Source organism: Rhipicephalus sanguineus, chromosome 5, assembly GCF_013339695.2.
Source record: "Rhipicephalus sanguineus isolate Rsan-2018 chromosome 5, BIME_Rsan_1.4, whole genome shotgun sequence".
Lineage (NCBI taxonomy): Eukaryota > Metazoa > Arthropoda > Arachnida > Ixodida > Ixodidae > Rhipicephalus > Rhipicephalus sanguineus.
This window is the reverse complement of record NC_051180.1, coordinates 106042260-106062479: the sequence shown is the minus strand read 5'-3', so window position 1 is coordinate 106062479 and position 20220 is coordinate 106042260. Positions and strand designations below refer to the sequence as shown.

General features: G+C 44.9%; 1 protein-coding gene and 2 non-coding genes across 3 annotated transcripts; 1 reads left to right on the top strand and 2 right to left on the bottom strand.

Annotated features, from left to right (window-relative positions):
* Positions 1 to 2977: 2977 nt before the first annotated feature.
* Positions 2978 to 19044, bottom strand: LOC119392928 (E3 ubiquitin-protein ligase MARCHF3). The gene is made up of 2 exons (XM_037659838.2): positions 18677 to 19044; positions 2978 to 3492 (listed from the first exon to the last, which is right to left on the bottom strand). The coding sequence occupies exons 1-2, from the start codon at positions 18962 to 18964 to the stop codon at positions 3007 to 3009; spliced, it is 774 nt and encodes a 257-aa protein (XP_037515766.1). The 5' UTR covers positions 18965 to 19044; the 3' UTR covers positions 2978 to 3006.
* Trnad-guc (transfer RNA aspartic acid (anticodon GUC)) lies at positions 15048 to 15119 on the top strand. Its single transcript has one exon. It is a non-coding gene; the product is annotated as a tRNA-Asp (tRNA).
* On the bottom strand, positions 15424 to 15495 carry Trnad-guc (transfer RNA aspartic acid (anticodon GUC)). The gene has a single exon. It is a non-coding gene; the product is annotated as a tRNA-Asp (tRNA).
* Positions 19045 to 20220: the final 1176 nt, after the last annotated feature.

Genomic DNA, 20220 nt, shown 5'->3' with positions numbered 1-20220 from the left:
GTCGAGCAGTCATGCCTACAATCTATTTTAACTTGCAAGCGTCACAGCAACACCCAGATGCAAATCACTTGGGCTCTAAATTTTTGATGAAGGCATCACATAAGAAGAGGCAGAAGGCCTGCCAGTGTTGTGGCATAAAGTCTCTCTTACACGTTGTGGGCAAGCTGCAAAGCCCTACCTTTCCGAGGACAAGAAGGCAATGTTGAAGCATGAACTTTGCTTTTTTTCATTTTGGGCTAGCTGTTCTTAAGCACAGCCAACACACTGTATCTTTGTTTTTCTGATATATTGTGCCGTGTGGCTTCTGTACGCTCTTTTCTTTCTGTGCATTATTTCGGTTAACCCCAGTCTTGACTCGCGACTTCATTGCTGTGTATATGTCACTTCTTCCTTCTTCGGCTTTGTGCGTTCTGTTTTTGCCACAGATCCTTACCCACTGGCCCAGTGTGTCATACTTCGCCAGCTTGTCGGCTTCTGCAAACTCTAGCGACGATGTGTGCGTTGTCTGTGTTCTCTCTCTATTTGTTACAATATTTGTTACAATTTATTTGCAAGGCGAGATGCATTTGTTGTCTACCTTGCATTTCTGCGAGATGCTGTTCTCATTTTGTGATTTTTATATGCTCAGCCTTTACTGTGCCTTGGAATAAAAACATTACGGATACTCTGTCTCTTTGATTGATATATAGATTGACCGCTTCTTCCAAAAGAAAAACACAAGCGCGATGAATAAAACCGTAGTGAATTATCATTACCTGCATCTCTTTCTATCATAACTTAATCGCAATAAAAATTACGTCAAAACCTCAATTCGCACGAACCACTGAACTAGACAAAATAGGGAATCGCTAAATCAAAACGACAAACAATGTCTGTGCCATTTGGGCGAAGAAAACTGGTCTGAAATCATTAACTTTCTCCATAGCCAAACGTCTGTTACGCAGAGTAATCCAAAATTCGCGCCAGTGAAACCGAAACAGGAAGCGCAGGCTACTTGCTCTCACCAACCGCCAGGTGTGCTAGGCTCGATTGGGCCGCTGGGCTCTATGGGAGTGTCCTCTCTTAACTTTTTTTTATTTCTCTATGATTTAGGTGCACGTTGAAAAACCACGGGTGGCTGAAGTTTCCGGAGCCCTCCACTATGGCGTCCCTCAATCATATCGTGATTGTGGGATGTTAAACCCCAAAAATTATTATTCTTAGTATTTCCTACTGACTTGCTGGCTGGAATGTTCCGAAATTCCTCTGTATTTGGCAAGAACTCTATCTAGTCTACATAAAATATATACAGGCGCACCGAATTATTTTTTTACTTACAACTTATCTGCGACCAAGCAAGAGGGTAGAATTCGTGCTTTTACTGCCGTGGTTTTGCTTTTATTCAAAACGTATTATTTATTGTTCAATAAGAAAACTGTACTCATATAGCTCCTGTTCTAGTTGACTACAAGTTTGGCAATAAAATTAATTGGAATGGCTGCTTTGGCTACTTTTAGCTGGAGTTCTGGCTCCTTTTTAAGTCGACCCAACGGCAACCCTGGAGTGCATCTATCCGCGTCGACGAGAAGTTCAGCATGTGTCTCTATGTCGGCGTTGTTTGTTATCCAGCGTTCGTTGTGCCGTATGCAGAAGGCCCTCACTTCGGCAATAATCGGTGCCATCAATGCGAAATCAAATATGCCACTAATTTATTTCGTGATACAGTGCGTCATTTATAAATGTCGATACCAGTAAGTGATCGCTTTTGTAACTATGAGGACTGGCCTGACGTGGCGTGTTGACGCCGCAGGTTCAAAATTGCTTTTATGAGATGTTTTAGATTTCTCTCCTGAAAAATGTACAAATATCACGGCTGTAAGAACGCTTAAAATTGGTGTCTGAAGGCAATATTTCACCATTCATTTACGCACCTATTTGACGTGGGCGCAGGCTAAATAAATACATGCTTGTCGAGAACTTTCGACGAGGTTATCGTGCACATAAGAGCAACGACCGGCGTCGAGGGACCCGATTACAGACGCACACTGTAACGAAAGGCAAGATGCATCCTAATAAGTGCAATATGCTTGGAAGGCTAGAATCGATACATATATGTGCATTGTGCACAAACTTATATATATATATATATATATATATATATATATATATATATATATATATATATATTATATATAAGTTTGTGCACAATGCTAGCGAAGTTTACTTCAACTGTCAACATTTGCATGCACGTAGTCCATTATATTTTAGTTTAGGTTAATGAACTCAGCTTTTTTTTTTCTCTCTCGCCGTGTGCTCAAACTGAAGGTAGAGAAGCGTACGAATAAAACTGTGCAGCCGCATTCCCAGGCTGTAATGCAGCACCAGCAGCTTTCCTATCGGAAAGACTAACCCGAATAGTTTACTTGCAAGAGGCGACGATTTTCACGCCATAGATTCATGCAACTCATCTCGTAACTACTCACTGGAGGGGCGTAGCCAGACATTTTTTTTAGCCCCCCCCCCCCTCCCCCGATTCACTGGCTTCTCAGAATGGGTACTTAAGCAACGAACGCGCTTTCCTCTGTCATCTATTGAAACATGTATAAGCCACGCACGAGGTAGCGGCCACTTCGCCAATTTCTTCTCTTTAATATATCGATGACAATTTGCATCGAGCACTTCCTGTCAAGCCGCTCAATTTGGGGTTCTGTTCGTTTTCTTTTTTGTATCACCTGGCATGCCGTCCCGAAACTGATTTTCTGCCCCCAAGCTTTCTCATTTTCCGCCGTCACTGATCGAGGAACCTATTCAGACAGGCGTCGTCGTAAAGCCTGGTTTGCAGCGAATTTCGGTGAGACCTTCCGACTTGCCGAGTTTCGTACCGCACGGTAGCCAGGTGCGGTAACAACAACGACGGGAGTCACTCATTCGACTGGGGGTGGTCCGCGTGAAGGTACTGAGGCTATAGCCGGCTGGTCTAGAGTGGTCTAGAGTCTCTCGCCAAGACCACTACCGTATCGCGCTTCTTCACACGACTGGATGGTCAGTGGCCGTCGAATCTTGTTGCGGCGCCGTCGCAGCGGTCGTCGCGTTGGCGGCGGGCCCCGTGGCTGTGGCGGTCGTGCTATTCAACGACATCGAAGGTGGCTCCGAAGGCGGTGGCGGTGGGTTTCTGGCGGTCTCTGACTGGACGGCGCTATCGGTGGGCAACACAAGGCGCACGCCCCAGTTGTTCTGGCGCCACTGGACGAGCGCCTGGTGGTGGTGTCGCACCATGAGGTAGATGTCGGCCACGCATATGAGTCCCGCGAGCACGACGATGACGCAGATGAGCACGCATCCGAGCACGGACGAGATGCCGCTGATCATCTCGACCGCCGACAGCCAGGCGGACACGAGCAGCATGACGGCGCCGAACAGGGACAGGGACATGTCGACCAGGATGTACCAGCGGTTCGCCCGGCTGCTCGGGTCGCGGAGCCAGTCCCAGAGGCTCTTCGGAGTGCGCTCCACCTGCGTGGACGTGTGGTACACGCAGGTACTGATCTACAGGTGGTGCACACATCCCGAACTCGGTGCTTTAAAGGGATTAGTTTTGACCACCTAGGGTTCTTTAAACAAACACTTAAATCTAAGTACACTTCTGTTTTTACATTTCGCCCCCATCGAAATGGGACCACCATGGCCGGCAACAGAACCGAGCTTAACAGTTAAACAGCTTAGCCCTTAAGCTACCATGGTGAGTTTTGATTCATGTGCTTCCTTCTTTGAGGCTCTGAGCCGTGCTCCCTTATGGGCTGGAGAAATAGCACCCCTCTTCTTTTTCCAACGGTAACCACCTTCTCCACTGGCTGCAAATTCCTTTTACGAAAAATTTCAGTGTACGAGTTTCTGATATTAAATGCGCATGTCCTCAAATGCTAAGTTTTTCACTGCCATGCGCTTGACATCCATAGGGACGTCCGTAAGGCACGTCGATAGTGCGTACGGGTTTCTCCATTAGGGGGAGCTGAGTTAGAGCGAAGCATCACCGCAGCACGGAACTATGGAAATAAACAGTTCTCGGAACGAAACATCAGGAACCCTCGCCTGCCGTTATCGCCAACAACCTGCATTGTCATAAACCTGCATGTTAAATATTGAAGGGGCAGGGCGGACTTTGTAAAGGGGGGGAGGGGGGCATACTTGGCGCTCCCCTTAGATGAATAGGAGGAGGCGACCACCCCACACCCCAAGCCATGCCCCCTGCGCGCGCACGCCTATGCTGCCTGTTGAATCTGGCCCCGTTCAAGTAGAGGGAAGTTACAGTTGTCATTTCTTCTTTTTCGCCCTTGTAATGGTTAAATATAGGATTGCCAGTGTAAAAAGAAAAAAAAAACATTTCTCTCTATCCGCTTAGGAGAAAAAGAAAAAAAATCATGAAAAAGTAATATTACTCGTACAGGAACAGAACTCCTAGGACATGTACAGTTTTCTGGATGTTTCAATGTAAAAGGAGCGACAAAAACGAGGAAACAACCGGAAAGGTGACACTGAATCAGCAATAGCAACATCTGGTTATTTAAAATCAAAGACACTTTATGCTCTTTAGAACACGAACGTTGTGTTCTAAAAAAGCGTCCGTCCTCCTTTACAATACGGCCTTTACTTCTCTACCTTTCCTTGAGTAGCTGTTTGTGCGTTCAGAAGGCCTCTAAAAGCCATCCAAGTGGTCGTCAGTCTTTCAAAGAAACGAGGGGTCATAAGAGGGAATGAAAATTAAAAAAAGGAAGCACCATCTTGTGGCCACGAATGTCCGGTGGTTCCTTAATCACTGGAGGATTACCCGCACGACATTAGCCCTGAGGACGTTGTACCATGAGGCCATTGTTCTTTCTGCCAAGGAGAGTCAGGGCATTGTTTCTGTCCAAAGCGGACGAGTCTTCATGCGACCATCAGTTGTGACCTCTCCCTCTCTCTTTTGCTCCCTCACTCGCTCCTAATTTGAGTGCGCTGTGATTTGTCGTAAACCTGGCCGCAAGACATCCTCGCTTTTATTCTGTCTTTCTAGTTCATTATATTTGCTTTCCTTCCTCGCGAACCTACAGCACCATTCTCTTTACACACACACAGACACACACACACACACACACACACACACACACACACACACACACACACACACACGCACACGCACACGCACACGCACACGCACACGCACACACGCACACGCACACACACACACACACACACACACACGCACACACACACACACGCACGCACGCACACACACATGCACACACACACACGCACGCACGCACACGCACACAAACGCACACACACACGCACACACACACGCACACACGCGCACACACACTCACACACACACAATACAGGAAGATATACTCAAACATGCACATACAGGAACACACACACATGCACGCGCACGCATGCACACACAAGCATATACAGGAAGCCAACACACGCGTACATATGCACACGCACGCACGCACACAATCGCAAAAGACAGTGCACGTCGCTAACAACGGGCACCGTGATGGTGACGCGCGCTACTGTGATTCGCGGACTCGATTTACAAGACGAAAAGCGGAACACGCAAGGGCACGCTTAATCGTAGGCGATTCTAAATCTTGCCACTCGTTTGCGCTCACTCTCCGCTGGGGAGGATGATCACAGTTTAAATATACATTCAACGGGCACTCCTCCATGTGTACGTGCTCCTATTGTTGAAGTGTACTTACGCTGTAAGTTTATATCAGACCCGAACGTTATTGTGTGCGCGTGTATACAGCATATGTAAGGTGGAAGGAGGGAACGAGTGGTCATTTACGCGGGCTCGCCTATGACCGCACTGGGCCCGGTGTAATTCCTGGAGCAATTACTTCGCAATCTGGAAAGATGCGGCAGGAAAGAGGCAGCTGTTCTCTGCTACTCCCTCGTCATACCCATGCGATAATCTTCATTGTCACCGCCACGGAGTACTTACTTGTAGTGTGTCTGTGCAATATGAAGCTACGGGCCTGAATTCGCGAATGTTTTCTTTTATTAGAAATCTTTTCATCGGGTAATTCATACCGCTACTGCTGTATCAAAATCGGTCAGAGCCCATTCCTGGGGAAAAACCTAATGTACTGGAACTGCGTTTTGTCAATGCAAGCTTTGATGATAAGCAGCCAAGCATCACTTACGTTTTCTTAGTGTGTCGTTCTTTTGCTTCGCCCCAACTGATGTGTAGCATTTCTGGAGCGAAGAGCGTTGCTGCCAGGTAGAATTGACTGCATTAGACAGCTATAAGCCGCAGTATAGCGGAGCCAGAAATGTTTTTCGGAGGGGGGGGGGGGGGTTGAGGTGTTCAACTATACATTGTGTATGTGCGTGCGTGCGTTTCTATGTGTGCCTGTATATTTGAAAAATATTTCTGGGGGTTCGAACCCCCTTCTCCGCCCCTCCCCTGGCTACGCCAGCGGTAAGCCGTCAAGCGAGCAAGTGAGAAGAGCAGTGGCGTGACATCGATACAAAACGGAAGAAGTCAGTTTACGCAGTTATATAAATTGCTAAATAATCGAATTAATAATTGTGAAAATTAACAGATCGAAAGCGATGCTTTAACAGAAATGGAAACCGCGCCACATATAAACTAAGGAACGAGGATATCACAGTCGATATACTGAAAGCTGAGATAAACTTAAATACTGACAGGTATGTTAAAAAGCTGCATGCCCAAACATTGTTCATAAGCCCATCTATATCCTTGTTGAGCCGGAGTGAAAATATTTACTGAAATAAAGCGAAATTGATGGGCCATCTGAACTCCTATACGTAAACCTAACATCATTTCCGTTCTTTACAGCGATACCCAAATCAGCAATACCACAAGGAGCGGATTCCTCTAGAAGATGATTCCGCAAGTGGAAGCCCAACGAAAACAATGTGCGCTAACAACGTCTGAGATATGAACAGCTATTCATGCAAGATAGCTATACAAGGTCTGATAGCGCAATAAATGCCGTAATTTTCGTTTTGTTCTTTTAAACAAATGTCACCGCAGCTTCATACGTGGTTACGAAATTAACCACGAGAAAATACAAATCGCCTTGCCCATTATGCGCACAAAATTGAAAGAAGCTCTTGTATTCAACACAGAATCTGGTTACATTTAGAACTGTGTGTCTCAGAATACGAAAGTGCGGATATCGTTCTTATTGGTCGTGGCAGTCAAGCGTTTCTTTTCTCACAGACTCCATCCGGGTAACTTGGATCTGGGGATATTTTCCCCGTTTGCTTCTTGAAGATCTCCCTATGTCTGGGTACTACCTAGGAACACGTGCAATGCTCTTTTTATCCCTAGGAGAGCTTTGCTGCTCGTCGTTTGCGGGTTGGCGCGCGAGGTTTTTGTTGCTGACGTTGGTGGCGGACGGCGCGTCCGTGCTCGCCGGGTGTGTATGATCCCATGTAGCCCTGCCATAAGTGTTCTGTGGCCCTGCCGCGCTATGGTAGCCACCATAGTCGCGCTGTCACTTACCGTCCGCCCTTGTCTTTAATCCCGTCGAACGCCTCGAGATGCGTTTTCTTTGCCATTATCAGTGTAGCTGAGAATATTGTGCGTTTTTGGAAGTTGGCATGAACGAAAGCACTTCGCTAATCGTTATACCGGTGTCACAGGGGCAATTGATCGCGATCACGACCGATCGGGATTGGGCTCGATCCGGATCAGGTGTACCTACACGGTCATTTTTAATTGTTTAATTGCGATCTGCGCATCGATATCTAGCTTCTAGATCGTGATTTGACTGATGTCTGCCCCAAACTCGATCCGGATTAGTCTGGACCGAGCAGCAGAAATGATTGATGATCGCGATCAAGAAATCCGGTCCGGGTCAACCTTGACTGCGATCAAAAGTGCCTGCGTGTCACCGGTATTACTTGCAATAGCTATTCTGCCCGCGCATGTGATTGAGTTTTAATATAGTTGATGCTAAAAATCTAGGGCACGTGCACTCAAAGTAATGAAAGTGTCCATGCTTCTATAAAAAAAAGAGCCGAGCAGGATCCTTAGACGTCAGGTGGTAATAAGAAATAATTGCAACTGCTGGTTACATCACATTGCTAGTGTTCAATATTTGGACATACAATGACAAGGATACGTCTACATGGTGAGTAGATAAAGAGAAGCGAAATGTTTTGAGAAGCAGCATGACTGCTTTCATTCATGTTGTCGCACGGGTGTATCAGTGGTGTGAATGCACCTGCAACTTTGTTTCTACAGTTGGTGGTTGGTAAAGGGTGCACCTTTTTAGGACAAGTTTTCCTTTGGTCATGAGACTTTATAACTGGCTTAATGCAAAATGTGAAGTTAAATGCACCATTATTAGATTAGATGGTACATTTAACTTCTAGATGGGTGGCACACTTCTATAGGCATGGGATACTTCATTTGGTTCAGTTCAGCCCAGCACTGTAACTTTCACCATTCCACGAATGCACCCCTTCAATTGCTACTACAGTTTCTTCTACCTACAACTGCCATTTGCAGACTAGAGCAGATGCACACAACCAACATTTGTAGCTGCAAATGCTTGCTCCTTTGTTATACTGAAATTAGTTTTTTTTTTTTTTTTCATGTGTTGCTCTTGTATTTGACATCAAAACAACAGAAATGGGAATGTCACTTGTGTTGTTTGGTTTGTTTCCTGAACCTGTGACCTTTGACTATTGTGTTGCTTCATCCCTTGACCTTTGCTTTTGCGATGTTCTGTCGCAAGAGTGTACCTGCCTGTCTGTTGCCGATTCCGCATATGCTGCTTTAATGGTTCACAAAGTGACACAGATGAATGGTTTACCGTGTACTTTCAGCATTTTTTTTACATTCACACAAGTGGAAAAATGTAGTTGTTTTCAAATTTCAGCTGCCCACCTACCAACAAAGCCACATATACCTGTACCCTCTAAACAAGGAAGCGTGACGTTTCAGTTAATAAGGCAAGGACCAATTTTAATGGAGTGTGGAAATTTTTTTCTCACCATGTCTCCTTTCTTGTTGATTTCTCTTGTCATAAATGCTTGCATCTTAGCTGTTCTCACTTTATGTGTGCTTACTGGTATGAAGTTTATTTTGTGCCATTGAGAGCTGTTTTCACTGAATTTCACCCGTTTTAAGACAGTTGCTAATATTTTCCTGTGATAGCCAGCCCGAATGAGAAGTAGGAAACCATGCAGGACATGTGGTTCTTTTTCATTTGACACTGCAGTGAGCTTCGACAGCTTTTGGGAACCCGACAGCGGTGATTGCAATAACGATTTGTGTGCAGGAGGATCACCATTTGTTTTTGACTGCCTGCACGGGAAGGTAGGACGTAGTATATGATGTCACAAACACAGGGTGGTACGCATTCAAAGGTGTAATACGGGTCTCGCTAAAGAATGTTTAACCCTTTGAAGTGCAAAGCATGAGTTGGCAGTAAGCATTCCATCTTCGTCGTCTCTGTGTACCCTGTCCTCTTCGTGCTGCACCACCTTAATGAAAAAATTTGGCTGCTGTTCAGCCGCACATTAAAAAACATGCCCGACAAGCAATTTTTGATCGGCAATGGGAAGGATATAATTACAGAGCTCGTGCAGAAGTACAAGGAATTGATCGAAAAAAAAAGAAGATCGGACACAGTGTCACTGACAAAGTACTTCAGAGAAGCACCCTTTTAGTGCGAGGAGCGAGGTAAGGAGGCACGAAGGTTGCTCTAGTGCTACCTTAACTCAAGAGAGCACCAAGGAAGGCCTCAGTGGGGAACCTTGGTAAGAAGCGTTATAGAATACATGGCAAGGCGTCCTGAAGCAGTTATGGCCTCCTCGCTGAGGCAAGGAGCATTTCAGAACACGGGCCTTACTTCAACATTAAAGGCTTGCTAATCTGAAACACTGAATCAGTTTTTATTGATAAAGTAATCAAGGACTTTTACTCGCCTTGGTTTCATGGCAGTATGTTATTAAGAGGGAAAAGAATGGTACAAATTGCTTTTTTTAACTTTGCACTAAAAACTATAAGTTCTTCAGTGTTCTCAAAACCATGTGGCCTGAATAGAAATTGCCACGAGCTCATAAATTATCTTGTTTTAGTGGTGTAACAAGTGATGCACTCATTCAGTTTACCATTAATATTGCCATGCTTATCTTTCACTGCATGCATTTCGGTCTTTCCTATAGAGTTACCTGGTAGCTGTTTCGATGCCATCACCTTTTCACTGCTCTTTGATATCATAATTCCATATGTCACTGGGCTTATATTTATTGATAGCTTTAATAGCTAAGCAAATTCTATTTATCTATGCCCACCCACTTATCTGTTGTTGTTTCTTTATCCAGTCTTTTGTGGTTCAAGAGATGTTGCTTCTTGCATTGATGCTTTACCTCCAACTTCGACTACAGATTCAGAAATTGGTCTAGTTGTGGTTTCCTCTATGTCTTTTGTTTCTTCTTGTTCTAAGGTGTCGTATTTGTTTTCTAGGGGAATTCTAAAGTATTCTGTTTTTTTCTTGGCTATACCTGGGTTGGCCTGTGCATTAGTGGTTATTTTTTTGTGTGTGTTCTTCAAAGTGGGGGCAAGGATTGCACTCACTAGCCTATGATCGCTGCATTTTACATATCTATACCCTGTAGCTATCAGATGAATGAGATCACTAAGACATTTGAACACTTTTTTTTTTCAACGATCAAGTGACTGGGACGAACTACCACCAGTCCACAAAGAGAATGAGAACTATGTATCTTGAACTGTAATACACCTGTATGGTTCCATGTCGTACATTTGTTTATGATGTTGGTGCATGTGAATGATATGTTTTTATTGATCGTTTATTCTTATTGTGTATTCGTTAGCCTTGTGCTTCATGTGTTTATTAAACCAACTATTTTTTTTCTATGTTCATTACTTATTTACACACACACAACACACATGCACACACATCCAGATATACCTAACAGAATGGCTGATTGGGTGAGTTGGCAATTCATGATACTTGAAATATGAGGGCGTTACTACACAGGAACTTAAGTATCATATATAACTACTTCTGTTCATTTGCCCTGCTGTTCTGGGCTCAAGGCCTGCAGTAACAGATAAAACAAAACTTCTACTCCATTTTGTGATGTGTTTATATCTGCTTACCTATTGCGAAGCAAGTTTTTACGAACTCACTGGAAAGGTAAAGAGCATGCTTGATACTGGCTGTTGGGTGTGTGCCCAATTCTTGCAGATTTATATGTTGCGTTCCCCAAAGCAACTCTGCCTACGCAAAGCCCCAAACCTTGCTTGTGCTTGTCTGTAATGTCGTTTGGGTTTTTCAGTACTCCCTGCAAGTCTGCATGGGCAACTTTTACGTTACACTAATATGAAAAATATAAAAGTCCTAGTTAGAGCATGTGGTGACAGCATCATGGGTCAAATAATTTGCAATACCGATGCCACTTGTCCATTAAAATTTGTGCATGCTAATAAATGCATCACAAAGTGTGTGATCATGCAGGGTGGTCATTTCAACACCTGTGGTAGGGCAAGTGATTTATAACTTTTACAAACCTTTACGAGTCGTGTGTGGCATGCAGCATGACATTCAGAGTTTTTTCGCACTTTTCCTTATTTCTTACTTATTCTTATTTTTGCATTGCGCATAAAAAAATGGGACGAGCCAGTCAATTTTTATCCTTCCTGAATCTTTGACCGTAAGCTGCATTAAAATCGAATAATTTGCAGGAAAACTACAGCCCAATGAAACAGCTCAGTTCTAAAAGAATGACCATGCACATTTGAATACATGTCTAGCTGGCATGATTCCACTGCCACGGCAATAGCAGCTTTGCTAGATGCATTAGGCAGCGTTTTGAGAATATGACAACGATTTCCTCACTCAGCCTTTTCAGACAAGCGGTGAAGAACATAATACCGGTGTCACACAACCCCTTTCGATCACAATCGGGCCTGATCCACATCGAATTTCTTGATCATGATTGGGTCTTTTACTCAAGCTGAAGAAGGCGGCCATCGCTGTTCATAAATTTAATACCCATAGGGCTCAAACGCGATGCAAAGGCGGTGTCTAGCGTTACGCCCAGACGTAACGATTAACAGTTGCTGAAGTACCGTCCAGTGTGTCGCTCACGGAGCGCACTTGACTCTCACTTCGCCAGCATACGTGGATTGTCACTCGGGGAGACTACCCACACGCAAAAAGTTCATCTTCAGAAATTGCGAGGCCCTTTAACTAAAGCAGGGGGCAATCTCGAAGCGTTCGATGGGTGTAAAAACTGGAACGGACGGAAAGTAAACACACCTCGGCCGCAGATCACCATCCGCGCGCGCACAAACTTCGTATTCGTAGACAAGTTTAACACGCGCCATCAACAAGCAGCCGAGTGGCTGGGTCTCTTAGGGATAAACAGTTGCCTAGGTAGTACCCAGACGTAGAGGGATTTTCGAGGAGCAAGCGGACGAAAAGTCTCCAGATCTCAAGTTACCCGGATGGAGTCTGTGAGAAAAGAAACGCTCGTATGGCAGTCAGGCCGCTGACGTCAATATAGTTACTCCCACTACATTTGTACAACTGAAAATACGACATAAACGAACAAAATTGTGTTTTCCGGTCGGGCGTGACGACATCCTGATTTAACATTCAATGAGAGGGAGAAGAAACCACGTTGAGTCCAGTCTGTGCCGCATTTGAAGCGACCCGTTAGTGCATGGACCCTTAACGAGAATTCGACCGGCGCTTCCGGGAGTCACCGCGAAAGATCGAGTCGGCGACTGCACATTGCAGTCTGTGGTCGACAGTACGAGGAACGTTAACTCACGCAACACTTCCGTGACACTTCCGCAACTAAATGACCAACGAAAGAAAAAAAAAAAAAGAGGAAGGAACGTTTTGCAGATTGCTTCCATCAGCGTATATAGCGTTAACCTCCTGACCGACCATCCGAGCAAACTGCAGCACTCCGCGCGGAATAGGTATAACACGAGAGTTCGCATGTGTGTTTTGTCGTCGTCGTTGGGAGCTCGTGACCGACCCTCAGGGTGGTAAGGGGAAGCCCGCGTCACGCCGGAAGCCCTGCCACTTTGCCTCTCATACGGGCATCTGCAAACGCTCGTCACGTAATATAGCGCGGCGATCGCCGAGCTCGCGAGTGGTAACTGGCGACCTCCAGCGATGAAAAAGTACTCGCTGCGGGGCTAATCTTGCTCGCCGGGAAAAAGTCGCGGCGTGACCCTCGGGTCAAGTATATACGATCGGAGGCCTCAGACAAACACGCGTTCTTGGGGACCAGATAGCCAAAAGATGAAATTATATGCCCGAATGTGGCACATGCCCGTATTTGTCGTGTCTTTTCTTTTTTTTTTTATTTTATAGGTGGGGGGGGGGGGGGGGGGCAAGTTACTACGATCGCCCTCGGCAATTCCGGTGTGCCCTTCTTGTGGTCATCTTGGAAATCACACAATGTGGACCTTGCGGTCGGCAATGGCAACTGCGTGCTTGAGCTAGGAGAGAGTTCTGCCGCTCCACTTTGGTAAATAGTACAGTGCGGAAAAAAATAAAAGAACAAAAGGGCCTGCAGATTGTGTCCGGCTTGGGTGCGCATGTGCCGTTATGTTTTTACCCATAATGAGTGGCTGCCAGCGAAATTGGTGTCATGCTGAATAGGCGGCTTAGTGCAATGCAACTCTGAGTTAAATTGAAAGAAAAAAGAAAGAGCGTGACTGTAGTTAATTGAAAAAAAAAGAAAAACAATTGCCCCGGTTGAATTCCCGGCGCAAACGGATATATATATATATATATATATATATATATATATATATATATATATATATATATATATATATATATATATATATATATATATATATATGCAAGGAAGGGGCGACGAATTGTTCAGAATTTAAATAATTAATGGATGTATAACAATCGGTCGTGGTGACACGCCAACAAATTAGTAGCATCCTCGCTGCGTGAGTCAGCGACGATATATGCCGTGGTCAGCGCCAAGTTTATTGGAGAGCGCTTCGCCAAAGCATCTTTCAGGATACTACTATTAAAATCATTCACTTAAAGAAACCTTGTTGAGTTCAACCGGTGCCTGTGATTTCTTTTACAGTCCCGCAGAGCACTTGTTCTCGAGAGCCAACACTTCAAGCATAGGGGCAACGAGAAGCTTGCCGTCAACCGTGCGAACGTTCTTTTAAAAACGCTAAGCAAAGAATTCGCTCTTTTGTAATACGGCGCCTAACAACTTATATTCACAGTCAGCCTACAATCAGTCAACCAATGGGTTCAAGACAGAAGAGATATATGGAGTGCAAGTCTGCTGCTTTAGAGAGAGAGATAGAAAAAAAAAGCAAGTGCGTCAGAGTGAACGAGTCACACTTGACATTTCATTGTTTCATTGTATTCCACATTTCATTGTATGCCGGGTTTTTAACCGTTCTAAACATCTTTCCGAGTGAAATCTATGTGTAAATATGTCGCGTTCAACGTTGTGGTGAACATGCGGAGTTTTGATAGAGATGTCCTGATCGCAGATGAGACTGGTTCGGAGGCATATACATAAGAGAATGTAAATAAATAAATAAATAAATAAATAAATAAATAAATAAATAAATAAATGTAAACGCTGATACTTGCTTCTTTTTTTTTAACTACTTGAAGAGTAATGGGCATGTGGCGTTCACTTTCGATATGCCAGTCATAACGCTCCGTAACGTGTGGTTTGCCGGGCAGTGCCAGCAACATGCGGATATCTCCGATCTCTCTCTCTCTCTCTCTCTATCTACCCCCTCCCCCGTCACTTCCTCCTCCTCTCTCTTTCTCTGCTATGGGTAGTGGCAAGGAGGTTTTCTGAAAACCTCCCACGAGAAGGCGATCCCGAGCTCAAACGACCGGCAACGCCGATTCGGAAATAAGGATTTCATTCATTCATTCATTCATTCATTCATTCATTCATTCATTCATTCATTCATTCATTCGACAGCACTTATGAAGAGAAAATATTTGTCCCATCAAAGTTCGTTATTTAGGCGTTGGAAGCCGTGCTCCTCGTTAGTATAGTGGTCAGTATCCCCGCCTGTCACGCGGGAGACCGGGGTTCGATTCCCCGACGGGGAGATAATTTTTTTTTTTTTCGTTTCAGTGCGGCAGTTGATTTTTTTTTCTAGATTTTCAAGAAAAATATCAACTAAAAAATGCGATCCTCGATATTTCACAAGGAATCTTACTTCTGAGCATAACTCTCATTTAACACAGAAACGGCACCATGCATGTCTTTTCGCTTCCGATGAAGGTGTTCTGTCGCCACTTATTTCATTGGAAAAGCATAATACAGTAAGCCTCATTGCTTTGATTGACATTGCTGCCAAAATGCACCTGAAAAAAAAAAAAAAAGAGAACTGTTCGAAAAAAAAAAAAAAGCCTCCCCGTCGGGGAATCGAACCCCGGTCTCCCGCGTGACAGGCGGGGATACTGACCACTATACTAACGAGGAGCACGTCGGCGTTTTTACTACATACCATTCAGACAACTTGTTGCTCGAACTCGTTGTGTGGTATTAGGAGTGGTATTTATTCAACATCAAAGTTCGTTATTACCAAGGCACTGCCGCTTCCCTAACTTCATTAAATTGAGCGCGCGTTGTTTTGCACTTCGCCACCACCGCCACTGATATGTGTGACACGAAACTGTACAGACGTTAAAGAACTAAACACAGTGACCAAGCAATTAGAGGCATTACATTCTGTAAAATTAAGGGACGAACGAAATGACTTCGGTTGCAATAATATATATTAGTCCACGCAAATGCAGCCCACTCTTGAGATATGGTTCGCGAGCAGCGTTCGCACTCGCGTTTCAACCTTTCGCATTGTTACGAACTGTTGAACTAATGCCCTTTCGCATTGTTACGAAATTTAACGACCAATATCTCACAGTACGTGTAGGCAACAGAATGTTTTGAGAACGGATCTTCAATATGAACCTGCGTCCAGCGCAAATACAATTGAGGCGTCACGCGGCGGTGCCTCCATCTCGCGGTGGTTAAAGGAAAATAACGCGTTTGCGTAAGCGCGCGATTTTTGAAATCGTCCGTAGTTAATTAGTACCATTTCGTCCCTTCGTGCTTCCCATCAGCACGCCGTGAGTACCAGTTATGCTAGTTGCATAGGTTTATGGTTACACCTGAGTGTTCTCGAAACAATTTTAGGATTTAGTGGCCTCGTTGGAATGTCTTGCGATTTTTTAAACCTTCCCACCTACGAGAGCTATTTCGAATGGCCGGCCCATAATATTCGGACTGCATTTCGCAGTTACCCGTTTCAATTGGCACTATTTTGTCTTTCGTCGTAGGCGAGCACGCATCGTCATCGCCAAGACGACGATGCGCACTTGGTGCGACGCATATGATAAAAATAAAGAATGGATATTACAAAATGAAGCCTCGTGTGATGACTGCGGGGCCAATTCTGCTTCTATATTTTTCCGAACACTGTTGATCACCGTAAACTACATGGGCACGATGACAGGGCGGGGGCGCCCCCGCCCCCCTCCCCAACCATCTAAGGGGGGCGCGAGTCTGTCCCATACTTTCACTTAGCCAAACCTGCCCCGCCATTGTTTAAAGGAACACTAAAGCGAAACAATCAATCGGCTTGGATTGATAGATTGTACTCTGAGAAATATAATGACGTTAATTTCACCATCATAAGTTTATTAATAAAGAAAACCAAGGTGAAAGTTTCATTTTTAAATTTTGCGCCAAGAATCTCCGATGGTGGCGTCATGGATTTCAAAGCATTTCGGCCACATTGGCTCAGCAAAATTTCCTGAAACTTGGTATGTTAAGCCTCTGGCTCCTTCAGAAGTCACCGATAAGGAACTACGTTGGGCCTAGTATACATAACCTATGACGCCACGGTGACTGGTGCGGGAACTTTAATATGGCGTCGCCACCTGCATTTTCTCATTGCGCGTTTTCTCGATTACCAGCCGTCCTTTTCGCAGCAAGCGTTGTGTTTCTGATATCATATAAGAGTAACTTACTAATATGAGAAAAATAATTTTTCTCTTTACATGGTTATGGCCATGTACCTTTTTGATGATAATGGTGGCCGATGTCCCCTTTCGGTTGCATTCCAAGAATGGTTTACTTCCCATCTTTACCCCCGCAAAGCCGGGGACCAAAGGCAGGGCGTTTTGAGAAGCACGTCATCGCTTCACTCTCATTCTTACGTCTATTGCGAAGCTTGTTTTCTTGAGGATTCGACCAATGGAAGGACGGACGGGAGGAGGGGAAGGTTGCGGTAAAGCTTGGCATCCCTTAATGGGGAACCCTGCGCACGCATATGGTAATCTACGTATGCAAGGTGAGTCCCGCTGGAAGGGCGAGTCAAAACTAAATTTCATTGCTACTTTTTAGAACCTAACGAAGGTACAGTGTTAGCGGCGAAGATTGCGTTCGTCGCACACTTATTATGCCATGCTAATTTTCGTATATATCAAGTCAACGGAAACAGCCATGAGTGCGCGAAGACCATGTCGTGTAAATCATGACGGACATGACATGAATGATACGATTTTCACGTTATGACCTGGCAAATGCCAGGCAAATGCCAGGTCATAACGTGTTCTTAAGCATACATTCATGTCATGCCGCGCCAATTTCGTATATTAATGAAACAGCCGCGAGGGCACAAAGACCGTGCCATGTAAATCGTGACGTACATGCATGACGTTGTGACCTAGCGTTTATGTTCGTCATACACTCATGTCATTCCACACCTGTTTTGATATATATCAAGTTAAGATAGATAGATAGATAGATAGATAGATAGATAGATAGATAGACAGATAGATAGATAGATAGATAGATAGATAGATAGATAGATAGATAGATAGATAGATAGATAGATAGATAGATAGATAGATAGATAGATAGATAGATAGATAGATAGATAGATAGATAGATAGATAGATAGATAGATAGATAGATATTTTGCAAACATTTCCCGAGTCGTCGTCACGGTATTCGTCAGTTTGTGCTTTTCCGTGTTTGGGAACTTCGTGGATGTGGCACACGCGCTGCGCATGAGAAGTTACTATATATATCGCCGAGGCCATGGGATGAAGGGATAGGGCCGTTGACGTGGTCATCGATGCTGAGCTACATCGCAGCTTATCGTGTCTACACACGACGCACAAAAGAAGGGGAATTGTTTGAGGGGGTCGTTTCTTCGTTAGACGCTACTAATGAAACCAACCGAAAAGTAAGCCAAAGAAGCCAGTAAAGGAAATCGAGGAACAAATAAAATAAAGCCAGCACCACTGGTAGCTAGGGTGGCGTTTGTTCCGCACTCGCCGCCTTGGCTACCAGTGGCGCTGCCTAACATCCCATGGACGAAGCGCACATAAATACCACACAAAGTGGACGAAGGAGCGCCCTCCGTCGTAGCTCAATTGGTAGAGCATCGAACGCGTAATTCAAAGGTTGTAGGTTCAGATCCCACCGATGGAAAGGGCGACTTTTCGTCCATAATAATTCCTTTCAATTTAGGTCAGAATCATTATACTATGGTTAAAAAATGTATAAATAGAAAAACAACAAACGCTGTCTTGTATGATTTCCTTGGCCTAAATATCTGTTGGTTTCATTAGTTCAACACGGGACGGGTTACCTTGAACTGGTACGAGCAGATGTTGCACTCGTCGGTGTTGCGTCGCGAGAGCCACTCCTCGAGGCACTCCTTGTGGACGAGCCCGATGGTGCCTTTGCAGTTGCACGGCGACAGCAGGCTGCCGGCGCGGGAGCCACGGAAGCAGATGCGGCACATAGGCGACTCGCCCATGCTGGACGTCTCGTCCGCGTTGTCCGAGCTGTCTTGCGCATTGCCGGCGCCTCCGCTGCCGCCGCCGCCGCCTGAACGCGACGAGGCCTCTTCGGGACGCCCCTCCGACGACGCCATGGCCGCGCCCGTGCCCCTTAGCGCCCGCGTGGTCGCATCCCTGGGACAGTCCGACCCCCTGGCCCTTCCGAGGGCTGAACCCTGCTGCCTCCACTATGTCTTCTTCCTCATCTTCCTTGGATGACGCTCGTCCTTGTGATTCCCTGCCATATTGTACAATTCACCACCTATGCCACATAGTGGGTTGAACCATACATCGCCTGCAGCGGGAACCGAACAACAAGTACCCTGCCGCTACTGTTACAGCCTGTGCGCTTATAAAGAATGAAAGTATGACTGACTGACTGACTGACTGGCTGACTGACTGAATGAATGAATGAATGAATGAATGAATGAATGAATGAATGAATGAATGAAAAATTTGGCAGATCCCACGTGTTGTGGGAATCGGTTTCATGCGAAACAGTCAGCGAGTACTTCTGTGCTGTATTTTATGACTTTGAGCCAAGCGTTACAATGTGGATCGACCTGCTTTTGTAAGTGTAGTAGATGTGTGTACATCGTGGGCTTACCAGGCACGTCGACAACACTGGCGTTTAAAAAGTAAATTATGGTGCGACGTAACGTCAGCTCTCACGTTAGAGTACATACGTCAGTATTATCGAAACTAAGTGCACTTTATGGTGCAATCATGTGAATATGATACTTTCGTTAATGTATTCCTCCGAAGGCGAGCAATAGTTGAATATAGCTTGCTGAATGATAGGAATACAAATGTAATGTTTATTAGACTGCTATAAAAGCGAAGCCAACACTGGAACCACAGACGTTAAAGGGACACTAAAGAGAAACAATGAATCGGTTTAGATCGGTAATCTGTGCTTTGAGAAATCTAATGTCGTTAATTTCGCAATCATAGGTTTATTAACAGAGAAAGTTCAAAGTTTAATTTTTAAATTTCGCGCCGAAATCTCCTCGCGTGACGTCATGGATTTCAAAGCGTATTTATTGTATTTTGGCGCCATTGGCTCAACGAAATTGCCCCAAACTTCGTATGTTGAGTCTATGGCTCTATGGCCTCCTCAGAGGACAATGTACTTCATTTTTACCGATTAGGAACTACGTAGTGCGTAGTAGGCGCCGTCAAAACATTTGACGTCACGGCGAACAGTGCGGAAACTTCAAGGTGGTGTCGCCACCTACATTTTGTTTGTTTCTGCGCGTTTTCTCGCTCACTAAGCATCTTCTCGCAGCAAGCGTGGCGTTTTTGGTATCGTGAAAGAGTACTTTACTAATATGAGCAAAATCGTTTTGTT